Source organism: Tamandua tetradactyla, chromosome 15, assembly GCF_023851605.1.
Source record: "Tamandua tetradactyla isolate mTamTet1 chromosome 15, mTamTet1.pri, whole genome shotgun sequence".
NCBI lineage: Eukaryota > Metazoa > Chordata > Mammalia > Pilosa > Myrmecophagidae > Tamandua > Tamandua tetradactyla.
Genome location: NC_135341.1, coordinates 73,399,890 through 73,412,047, shown reverse-complemented (window position 1 = coordinate 73,412,047; position 12,158 = coordinate 73,399,890). Strand labels below are relative to the sequence as shown.

Here is a 12,158-nt window from a genome sequence, read left to right as displayed (position 1 = left end):
CCTGCCCAGCTCTGAGGCCTCTCAGCAATGGCCCAGTCAGAGAGGGGGTGAGCCTGGAGCAAGACACTCCTGGGAACAGATCTGGTATGACCCAGGCTGTGGGGCTGAACTCTCCCACCTGTCCACGGAGACCTGTACTCACCAGAAACGGTGTCTGGCTCGGGTTTGCTTCCCGGGAGGGCCTCCACAGAGGTGCTGCTGCCCTCGGCCCCGACCCCACAGCCCCGAGGCCCCATGGCACTGGAGCGCCTCCGCTCATGGATCTCATCCGAGATCATCTCCAGGTTCTTTAGGGCCGTCTTGTATTCGCCTTTGGCCAAGGCCAGTTTGGCCTGCAAGTCATCCACAGTCTTCTTCAGTTGCTAGTGAGAACAGAAGGTTCAGTAATGCAGGCTGCCCGCCCTGGCCTTGGGATGCTTTCCACACGACAGACGATCCATTTTCTGCCCATTGCTCCCCTTCAAAGGCTTTCCCAAGACATGCCTGAGGACCTGTGTGCCCTGATGTCTCTACTCGTCGCAACCATCCAAGCACCGGGTAAAAAGCCACTACCATCCCCCTTCCCCAATTCCCATCCAGGTGACAAACAAGCTATAAGAGAAAGTACTGCTCTTGGGATAAACTCCATCAGAGAAGCCAAAACGGGTGTCAAACTCGAGAAGTTCCACAGTCTAGCAGTTTGGTTCTCAGTACTTTACTGTGCATCAGAATTACCTGGAAGGCTTCTTTAAAGAACAGAGTGCTGGGTTCTACCCACAGACTTTCTAATTCAGTAGGTTCTGGATGGGGCCCTAGATTTGGCATTTCTCTAAAGTTTCCAGGCAAGGCTGATGCTGCTGGTCTAGGATTATACTTTGAGAACTACCACCCTAGTACAAAATAGAAAGTGACTGAATGGCAGATTTTGAGAGTGCTTCAGAGACCACTAAAGATTATTTCAAGGCTAAACATTCAGTAAAGAATGTGCCTCTCTCTCATCTCCCCTTGCAACAAACGGGCCACCTGAAAGCATGCTACCACAGAAAAGTAGGGCTTTGAAGGCTGAAAAACCTCATCAATAACAAAGCTAAACAACATACATACCTCAAGCTGCACATAATACTTTGCCTTGAGTTCAAAATAAGGCCTGCAAGAGACAGGAAGGATAAACCATAAGACTAATAGAAATGACCACAATAAACTCTGTAAGGTGTATCTACAGCTAGCCAGGTAGTCCCCCTCCAGGATTTGGTAAACTGACAAGGTCATGAGATGAAAGTGATGCTCTCAGCTCCAAGGCCTGATCGACGCCAAAGCCACACAAGGTCGCTAAGCTCACCTAGGGCTGTGCCGACAGGAGGCCCATCTCAAGGTATGGGAACCCACACACAGCATACCCTGAGGAACCTGCACCCTAGTTCACTTTCCTCCCTGTGGGAAAGCCACACGAAGCATGGCCAGCATCCAAGGTGGCCCAGCTCCCTTCTCCAAGGAAGAAAGAGCAGAAGAGGCTGGAGAAGGGCTGCTGGAACACACATCCTATCCTCCACTGAAGTCATCAGGAGAGAGCAGCACTGCCCCTCCACTCATGGAGCACAGCAGGATCACCAAAAGTAGGGGCTCACATTTGTCCTCCTGAACTTTGTCCAGGACAGGAGGTATCAGACAGTCTGATTAAGCAACCAGCTCCAACTGGTTTGCAGACCCAGCCATGCGGCAAGCAGGAGAGAGGACAAGAAATGCAAACATTCTACAGTTCCTTCCCCCTTTTGCCTGGTAGCCCGGCAATCGTGAATGAAGCAGAAGGCTTTTTCGAGAGAGAGTAAAGACGGCTGTTTGCTGTTCATCATTATTATTGTATAAAAATGCTGAGGGGGGGATGAGAAGAGCTCAAAAATAATCTCCATTAAAACCATTTATGGGCATTTCATTAGCTTTTGGCCCACAGAAAACATGTGTTGTGTACACAGGTCACCCCCCCATGCTGACAGGTAAACTGAAGGACAGGGTCTTGTCCTCACTGCCAGCACAACTTGAGTTGCCCAAAGCCCAGCCAGTGGGCTTTTAAAGATCCTTTTTTCTGAGTCTCCCAAGACAATTACCTGGAACAGTCCTGCCCCTCAACATCCACCTGCCTCTGGGTCAAGGGATCAAGCAGGATGTTGAGGGGCCAGGAGTAGCTTAGACAGGGGGCTCGGGTGGGACCCCAGGGTCTATGTCAAGGGCTGGCTCAGGCTGATCCCTGAGCACATGGCACATGAAAGGCTGAGAAGATGTGGAAGGGAAGACCACCCGCTGCCCCCGAGGCTGCACCTGCACTTACTTAGACTTGTTGATTGCTCGCTTGAGCTTCTTCTCCAGCTGCCGCATGCGGCCCATGGCAGCGTTGTACCTGGCTGCTGTCTCCTTGTGCACTAGCTCACTCCGCGTCTTGGTCTGCTCTGCCTCCATGACCTACGAAGGACAACACAGCTCAGCACAGCCCCAAACAGCGCCTTGCTGGAGCACCCCTTACATCATTAAAACTCTGTATGCCCCAAGGAAAGCAGTGGGCAGACTAAGATTAAACTAGCTTCCAAATAAAATAGGATTTTTTTTTTCCCTTTTGACCTCCATTGAAAAGGCCCTGTCAAGTAAGAGTAAATAGCCAAATCGGATGTGGCAAAGAAGAGGAAAGAAATCACAGAAAAACAAAAGTCAGGGAAAAATCTGAAACATTCTCTGATTCATAGGATGCCCCCTTTTTTCTGTTCAGGCCTCCTGACGCCTTGTGAATAACCCCCTCAGGTCCTCCTTAGGTAAGGATGCTGATGGGCAGGGAAATGGCCAAACAGTGCCAGGGGGAACTTAGGAAGCATCACATCAGGGAACTGGAACCCCCACCGCACACGCATGCGCGCGCACACACACACACTATGGCAGGAGTCGAGATGACAAGCAATCACCATTTATAAAATATCCTGAGTTAGTTTAGTTAGCTGGGCAGAGAAGAATCCAAGATCCCAAAGATCAAACTTTACATTTAGACAACTCATTGCAGCCAAATTATTCTTATCAAATTGTGAAGGTCCCAAAAATCTATGACCAGGAGACCAGAGTTCTGATGAGAAGCTCTGATTAGAATGTTTTGTTAAGACTATTGATAAAAATAAGTTTAAAAAACAAAATGATGAAAAACTACTAAGGGCCTTCTATGGCCCCAAACAGCAAGGCACCTCACAGGTGCAGCCCCACAGATACGGTCAGTGTGGTTCTTTTAGTACCTACAACACAAGTGTCAGAACAGGGCCCCCACCCGCGGGCAAGGGGAATGAAATAAACAGCAGTTTAGGCGACTTGAACAGCTCACAATTTCTTTCCCCAACTTCTACTCACGCAATTATAAAGTGAACTGGAGAGCGGGGGCAAGTTATGCACAAGGACCTGTCTCTCCTTCACCTGAAGAGCATCCAGGAGGAGCCCAGTGGGCCCAGGACAGCTGAATGTGGTTAAAAGGGAAGCCCAGGGCAGGAGGTTGCCCACTTCTATCCTCACCCTCAGCCAACAGCCACAGTCAACCACGAGATAGTTTGTTTATTCACATACTTATAATACGGATTTTTAAAAATGTCTGGAAAAATTGTGAAAGACTTCAAAATGGCCATTAAAAACTACTGGGTATCCTATTTAGCACTCCCAGGTTTAACTCCCCCCTTGCATTATTTTAGAGCTATTTTACAACTCTGTAAATTGTAGAAAACTGATAATACAAATGATTCCTGTCCATAAAAATGCAGGTGAATTGTGATCTGGTAGAGATGCAAGTGATTGCTGATTGCCCTGTACCAATTTTGCACCTGTCTGTAAGTTCATTTCAGCATTCCTAATTTGCCATCAATGAGTATATGTAATTTTTTGAATTCCCTTTCAGAAAAGTTGTAACATCTTACTGGTTCCCTCATATGAGTTAAAATCTGTTGACACAAGTATATTTTATATTTGTATCAGAGCAATGCTTTCACTGTTTTAAAAATATATATCATTTAGCAAATGATTCAATGCTTGAGATACTTAAAAAAAAAAAATAAGGAAAATAGGCAGGAACCAAGCGAAGGCATGAGGTGCTATCCTTTCCATTTGTCCCTAACATCTTTGTTTCACAATGAAACAAATTTTTTATTTGTATCAGAGCAATGCTTTCGCTGTTTTAAAAATATATATCATTTAGCAAATGATTCAAGGCTTGAGATACTTTAAAAAAAAAAAAAAAAAACAAGGAAAATAGGCAGAAACCAAGCGAAGGCATGAAGTGCTATCCTTTCCATTTGTCCCTAACATCTTTGTTTCACAATGAAACAAAATGCACTAAAAACATCCTGTGCTTGACAGCGATAATTGGTGTGACACTTAAGAAAACTCAAACCCCAAACTTGTGAGACAAAGATGACATGTTGACAGAAGGATTCAATGCAGGGCTCACCTTTAAAGAACTTCTGAATGTGTTTTAAATAGACATTGATTTGTAAAAGCTGTGACTTGAGGTTACTTTACAGGAAAGGGCCACAGTAAGAAGGGGGATCCCACCAAACGGTACACAAGCCCTCATCCTATATCAGCCCCCAGACTGCAGAAGGCAACAAATGCTTTCCAAAATTGAACACTTGGAAAGCTCAAAGCACTCGGCAGTATTGCCACTGAAGTCTGAGGAGAAGGCAGTCCACTGCTTTCCTCTGCTTTGGCACTCTCAGACCTGCCTGGGGTAAGTAAGAGACACCAAGCATGTTGCCTTGGTTATATCTCCTAGGTAACCAAGGAACCCCTGCATCTGAAGCCTAGAATGGGGCATGAGTTGTGTGCAGTAAGGGAGAGCAGTGGGGGTGGGGGGCAGGAAACAAGGGGAAAGAGAAGAGGGTGGCTCGTAACAGGGACTCTGGTGGGAAGGCTGAAGTCACCAAGCAAAGAAGCAGGGCCATGGAAGAAAGCTCCATGGCCCAAGCCCGCGGACTCTGCGCTTTGCTCTTCAGTTCTCCCACCACCCACGTCCAATTCAAGGCCGCCTACAGTGATTGGGCACCCACTGTGCACAAGGCACTGTGCGAGACACGCTGAGCCCCAAATCTGGGCTTATGGCTTAGTGGGTGTAGATACACCAGCTGCAGTGACAGCCATTCAAGGCAGTGTGAGATAGGGGCCAAGGGCTGGAGGCACGAAGTGGTGTAGAATCAACTTCACCCCACCCCAGCTCACACGGGGTTCACAGCAGAGGTGGCACTCAGGAGGGATAACTGTATAGGATTCGAGGGAATGGCTAAGAATTTCTGGTTGAAGGGGATTTGGGACCAGGCTGTGGTTTTCCTGCTGTCTCACCACACACCCATGAACCCCATCCGCCATCTCCATGAGCACACAGGACTCACCAGGAAGGTGGAGGCCAGCAGTGCTCAGCTTTCCACCTTCATCCCCTGTGCAAAAGTGCTCTCTGTGAGCTTGGTCAAAGGAAACAGTTGTCCAACAGACAGGATCTTGGCCTCCCTCAAAATGCCTCAGAACCTTCTCCCCTGAGTGAACCCCACCCCGGAGATGGCTTGCAGGCTCTCTGTTAATTTCTGTGTGTGCCCACCTCAACCAACACAACTAAGAAATCAGTTCTCCTAGAGTTCCCCAAACCTTCAGAGATACAGTCCTGCCGCTTGGGTTTGCCCAAGTGCCTGAGAAGTCACCTGCTGACACCCAGTGAGAGGGTCGAAGGCTAAGTGCTAGTAAGAACACACAGGCTGCTAACGCCTGTGCTCAGGATTCTGCCCCCTCTTCCTCCTAGGTTAGCAGGATAGAGAGAGATGTGGGTCCAGGAGGGCCAGCATGGGCCCTCCCCCAGGAACCCCAGAGTGGGCAGCCAGGCCCCGGAGTGCCCTCAGAGGCCCCATGCAGCCCAAGGCCCTCAGCTCACAGCGGCACAGGAAAGGCATGCCAACAACTGCAGCCTCCCCACCTGGCCACAGGTGGGCCTGGCTGGGCGTGCCTGCCTCCCGGGGGGCCAGAATCACCTGATCAGCAGACACCCAGCAGAAGACTCAGCTCCTCTCCAATCCCCGAGACCTTTGCGCCTTCAATTACATCCCCAAAGTCACAGAGCTAAGACGCGGGGCCTCCTCTCTCCGGGGAAAACAATTCCACAGCCTCCTGGGAAACTCCAATCTGCTTGTTCAGTCTGTTTTCTGTTTCTGATCATGTGCCTGGGTGCGGTGGACCCAAGAAGGCATCTTCTCCCTGTGTATGAGGGGAAGCGGCCCCGAACAGCTGCTCACTGCCATCCCAGGCCTTCTCTCTCTACACCCAATTTGCACACTCCCAGGGAGAGGCTGACGGAGGCAGACTCTGTGTCCTTTTTCCTCCACCAGCCACCTCCTGCCAGTTCCTAAACATTTCCTGCCTTTCCAGTCCCAAATCACATTTCCCCCTTCCTCTGTCTAGTCTATTTTAGCAGACATCAGAAAGGATAATTCCTGCCAGGCCTCCTCTTTCCAGAGGATAAGGAGCCACCACCTTCCCATCAGGGCGGCTTCCAAGCCAAAACAGATGAAACTGGAGGGGCCTCTGAGACCTAAACCCACTACAGGGGCAGCAGGGACGTGGGCCTGCTCCTGCAGGAGTCCACTCTGACCACAAGTTCAGCGGCTCTGCCTCAAGCCACATGTGGCTCCCAAAGCACTGAGTGGGGACTGTGCCTTTGTCCTGCTGGGCTCAAACACTGGGGCTCTGGCCCTGTTCCAGCCTCCTCGCAGGCTGGCCTCAGCCACGGCTCTAAGGGCAGGTGTCCAGTGTCACCTTAAGAAGTCTAGGTGGGAGGAGGAGTGTGGAGAGGACACATCACTGGTCATGGGCAAGTGACTGGGGACCCTTGCACTCCTCTGTTGTCCCCAGGGAAGGTCGTGTGGCCCAAAGCACTGCCACTCATGCAAGGCGGTCCTGGGTCTTTCTGAGCTCGAGGTCTTCTTTTATTAGCCCCTTAAGAAGTACTTTCTTTTGAAAAAGAGGGTCAAGTGAAGCTTTCTTCCCCTAAAGAAATAGGCTTCCTAAAGCATCAAGAAGTCGGACAAGGCAAGGAGCATATTTCTAGACCCTCATCACCTTCCAGCATTTTGCACTATAGGCACGAGTGGTCCTCGGGCTCTGGGAGGGGCAGCAGGGGCTCATCTGTGGAAAAGAGGGGTCCCAGCCAAATGACACTATGTGTTGGTTTGAAAGGATTATGCACCCTAGAAAAGCCATGGCGTGATCCTAATCCTAACCCTAATTTTAGGGTTGGATCCTAATCCAACCCTAAAATTAAAAGATTCTTTTAATCCCTATTCAGTACTATAGGTTGGAAACTTGTGGGTATTAACCTTTGATTAGATGGAGAGGTGACTCTACCCATTCCAGGTGGGTCTTGATTAGTTGACTGGAATCCTTTAAAAGAAGAAGCGTTTTGGAGAGAGAGAGCCATGAGAACTGCAGTACCCATGCAGCTGGAGACCTTTGAAGATGAAGAAGGAAAACACCCCTGGGGGAGCTTCACGAAACAAGAAGCCTGAAGAGAAAGCTAGCAGACGTTGCAATGTTCACCATGTGCCTTTCCAGTTGAGAGAGAAACTCTGAACTTCATCTTCCTTTCTTGAGTGAAGGTAACCTAACCTCTTGCTGGTGCCTTAGTTTGGACATTTTTATAGACTTGATTTAATTGGGACATTTTCATGGTCTTAGAACTGTAAACTAGCAACTTATTAAATTCCCCTTTTTAAAAGCCATTCTGTTTCCGGTATATTGCATTCCAGCAGCTAGCAAAATTAGAACACACTATTTCAAAGACAAGCACATGGGTGCCCAGTTGACAGGAAGAACTGTTTCTACACCTTCCAAAGTCAGAGAAAGTGCCTCTTATAGACTAATTTATAGATAAATTATGCCTCTTATAGACTAAATTATCAAAGAAGGCTTCACCACAGGCTTTGCCTCTCACTAGTGTCCATTTCAAACTCTCTCTCCCTCATGGGTTCACGGAGAAGTATCTCAGAACTACGTAACTGTAAAGGGATCTGGGGAAGAGAAACAACACCTGCAGGATGGAAATTCCTGGCCTGTGACCCAGAACACCTGCTAACCTGCAGCTTTTACACTGAGGCCAAGAAAACCAAATAGGGGCCCTCCCCCCTTCAGTGTTTACAAGGAGGATGCACGTCTGACTGCCTTCTCCCAGAGCACTACAGAGCCCCACACAACCTCACGGGACCCAAGGCCATCCTGCACAGTCCTACAGGTTGTACACTGCACAACTCCAGCAAGTGCCACACCCAACAACGTGCGTGCATGGAACTCCCTGGAGCTGTACAATGTAGCCCCTCCTTCACTGCCACCCATCACCCAGTAGGACCCCAAGACTTAAATATATATATATTTAATATAAATTAATATATATAATATTTATATATATATATATCTCCAAGACTTGGAGATATATATATATATCCAAAGCAGAACCACGTTTCTACTTATAAAGGACAGACTGAGTGACTTCTGAAATCTCCGGAAGTTAACTCTCCAGACCCTACTGACTTCAGCTGGAGTGGAAGCAGGAGGCAAAAAGGAAAGGCAGGCCTTCAATTAATTTCTTGGAAGAAGCTACTATGACATTCTTAGGGGAGGGCAAGGGGTATCCTTTTCCTGTCTGTCAGGCTCCGGCTTGTAAACTTACAAGATTTCCAACCTCCCCTGTGGTTTTTCACGTGCTGACCTGAAAGCCTGTTCCCAGCCTGTGCTCAGCTCTAAGGGCGTTGTGTCCACCGGGGGGCAGGAGGCTCAAGGCCACACACTGCACAGGCAAAGCCCAGGCCCGAGCATCTCAGGCTTCAGGCAGTGGTGGGGGAAAGTCTGCGCAGACTTGACTTAAGTCATCTGGGTGTCAGGCTTCCTATTTGAGCATGTGAGTGGCCATCTATAATCATCAGATGCCCAAGGATTTGAGCCACTGAGGCAGACAGCATTGGAAAGGAGAGGCTGCTGACATTAACTCCTGACTTGACTATTCCAGCCCCACAGACAGCCCATTCGGAGCCACAGAGACCAGGGCTGCAGCCCCCCCACCCACCCACCCTCCGTGCAGGGCCTTAGCTGGCAGCTCACCCACCAGCTCTGCAACAATCTAGCTCTCCACGCTTTTGTGTTCTCGACATAGGCATGGGGGAGGGGGTGTGGGGGACAGTGGGCCCAGGCTGGTGCCAAGGAATACTGGAAACATGGATCTGGGCATCCCAGGAGCCATGCCTGGAGGAGGAGGAAGTATCCAGGAAGATTCTTCATGACTCCTAGGATGTCCAGTGGAGTGCAGCAGCTGTCCCTATCATGTCTGACTCAGAGCAACATGGCCAGAGAGCTGGTAAAGAGCCAAACAATAATGGCATAAAACCCAATGGGGACAAAAACTGGATGAAGTTCATACACAATCTACTTCCGATTTCCTACTCATGTGCTGGCTCCTGAATCCCAGGCCAGGCCCCAAAGCCTGAGTGCCCACTTGATTCTGGTCCAACCTGCCATGACCCCCACCCTCCACCCACCCTCCACCCACCCCGAGTCCAGGCCCAGGGTGTCAATCAAGGCCTTCCCTCCAGGATTCCAGACCAAGCCCGGCCCCTGGAGCTTGTAGGAATGGACCTGGGAAATGGCTGGGTCTCTCTGGGAAGCCCAAGTCCATGGTCAAGGCATTTAAGGAATATCTGAACCAGACAAACTTTAGGCAAGACATGAAAAGGCAGCTACAGCTGTCAGTGGGTGATCGTCATCAAGAATACGGCTAAGCCTACTTAAAACTAGGCCTAAGAGTCACCCCTGAGAACCTCTTTTGTTGCTCAGATGTGATGTGGCCTCTCTCTCTCAGCCAACATGGCAAGCAAATTCACTGCCTCCCCCTCTGTGTGGGACATGACTCCCAGGGGTGTGGACCTCCCTGGCAGCATGGGACAGAAATCCTAGAACGAGCTGGGACTCAGCATCAAGGGATTGAGAAAACCTCGACCAAAAGGGGGAAGAGAGAAATGAGACAAAATAAAGTGTCAGTGGCTGAGAGATTTCAAACAAGAGTCGAGAGGTTATCCTGGAGGTTATTTTTATACACTATATAGATATAACCCCTTTTTAGTTGAAGGTACATTAGAGAGGCTGGAGGGAACTGCCTGAAAATGCAGAGCTGTGCTCCAGTAGCCATGTTTCTTGAAGATGATTGTATAATGATACAGCTTTCACAATGTGACTGTGTGATTGTGAAAACCTTGTGTCTGATGTTCCTTTTATGTACTGTATAGACAGATTTTTATCTACAGTATGGACAGATAAGTAAAAAACATGGATTAAAAATAAATAAATAATAGGGGGAACAAATGTTAAAATAAATTGAGTAGATTGAAATGCTAGTAATCAATGAAAAGGAGTGGTAAGGGAGATGGAAAAAAAATGGGGAACAAAAGTTAAAATTTATTGGGTAGATGGAAACACTAGTAGTCAATGAGAGGGATGGGTAAGGGGTATGGCATGTGTGAGTTTTTTCACTTTTTTTTAAATTTCTTTTTCTGGAGTGATACAAATATTCTAAAAATGATCATGGTGATGACCATATTACTATGTGATGATACTGTGAGCCACTGATTACATACCAAGTATGGAATGTTCATATGTTAAGAATGTTCGTGTCTGTATGTTGTCTTGTTTTGTCAATTAAAAAAAAAAAAGTATACAGCTTAGCACCAGACTCAGTGGGAGCCCACGTGGAGACCAGAGCCCCCAACCCAGGCAGGGTCTAGTCCACATACCCATGAGCATGTTACCCCTGCTTGGGGGAAACCACACCCAGAGCACAGCAGACTCAGTGGGAGGCCTGGCTCAGACCGACAATGGGGGAACGAGGAGGACACTTCCGCCCCCTGGGATGCAGGTACACACACACACACACACACACACACACACACACACACACGTCTCCTCAGCCACACAGACACCCTCCCCCTCCCCATATGGGCACAGACAATCGCCCTCGGGGGCGCAGACGCACAGACACTTGCACACACAGGCACACCCCTGCACACACAGCTATGACTCATACCCTCTGAGTGGCGTGATTCAGCATCTCCTGCCAGGCGGAGTCGAACTGCCGCTTGTCATCCTCCAGCAGCCGCTGCTCGGCCAGGGAGATGGTCTCCTTGGCGGCACGGAGCACCTCCGTGGCCCTCTGAAAGTCCTGCGTGGCTTTCTGAGCTTCCAGCTGAGCCTACGTGAGAAAGAAGCCCTGTGAGACCTCAGGACACGGCAGGGGCCCCCGGTGACCCATGGTACCCTCCAAAGGACAAGCTCCCCAAGGCCTGGGACATGTCCTGTCTGTCTCTGCCTCTCCACTCTTGAGCTGGCCTGGCACCCGCAAGACCCGGTGGAGAGCGGATGGGTGGACAGAAGTCACAATCTGGGAACCCATGAGACTAGAGACACAGGCCGGCCCTCCCTCAGATCCCAACAGCCCTCACAGGCCTGGAGCCCAAGAGTGGCCTTTCAGAGAGGCAAGTCACTCGCTAACAATGCCAGGGTGGACCCAGTGGTCCCCGCTGCCTGCCCAGACCTATGGTTCAGGTCATGGCACGTCAGAGCCAGAAAGGGCCCCAGAGATTACGTCCCTACGGCCCCGTTCTGTGGATGTTAGTCCAGCCTCACCCAAGACCACAAAACTAGTTAGAGGTACGGCCGTGGCCAGTCTCACAGTGTGATCAATCCACACTGATATTAATGTGCTTTAAAGTGTAAACCACACAAACCTAAAGACTTGGTGCAGAAGAAAAGAATGCACAACATCTCAATCATTTTTATACTGATTGCACAATGAAATAATATTTATATAACTAATCTTACCTATTCATGTTTTTTAATGCGGCCATTAGAAAATTCAAAATTGACATGGGGTTCGCACTGACTGCCTTTTAGACAGTAGACACATATGCACACTCACCCAAGGGCAGGCCGTGTGACTGCAGGAGAAACAAGCACCCCAAACTCCAGAGCACCCAGAGTGGGCCAGTTCCCACTGCAGGCCCAGCGCCGCGGCCCCCACCCTCGGGTAACTGGACCATTCGTTAGTCGCATCAGCTCTGGGAAACCCACGGGGCAGCCCCTGCCTGAGGAGGGAG

At 49.4% G+C, this 12,158-nt stretch overlaps 1 protein-coding gene across 2 annotated transcripts in view; it reads right to left on the bottom strand.

Annotated features, from left to right (window-relative positions):
- The window catches only part of SH3BP5 (SH3 domain binding protein 5), a 75,085-nt gene that overhangs the window by 3,429 nt on the left and 59,498 nt on the right, over nucleotides 1-12,158 (bottom strand). For both annotated transcript variants that reach the window (XM_077130091.1, XM_077130090.1), the window contains exons 4-7: nucleotides 11,090-11,254; nucleotides 2,303-2,433; nucleotides 1,084-1,126; nucleotides 143-362 (exon numbers count right to left, since the gene is read on the bottom strand). In XM_077130091.1, coding sequence (XP_076986206.1) covers nucleotides 143-362; nucleotides 1,084-1,126; nucleotides 2,303-2,433; nucleotides 11,090-11,254 — 559 coding nt within the window. The remainder of the gene's footprint in view (nucleotides 1-142; nucleotides 363-1,083; nucleotides 1,127-2,302; nucleotides 2,434-11,089; nucleotides 11,255-12,158) is intronic.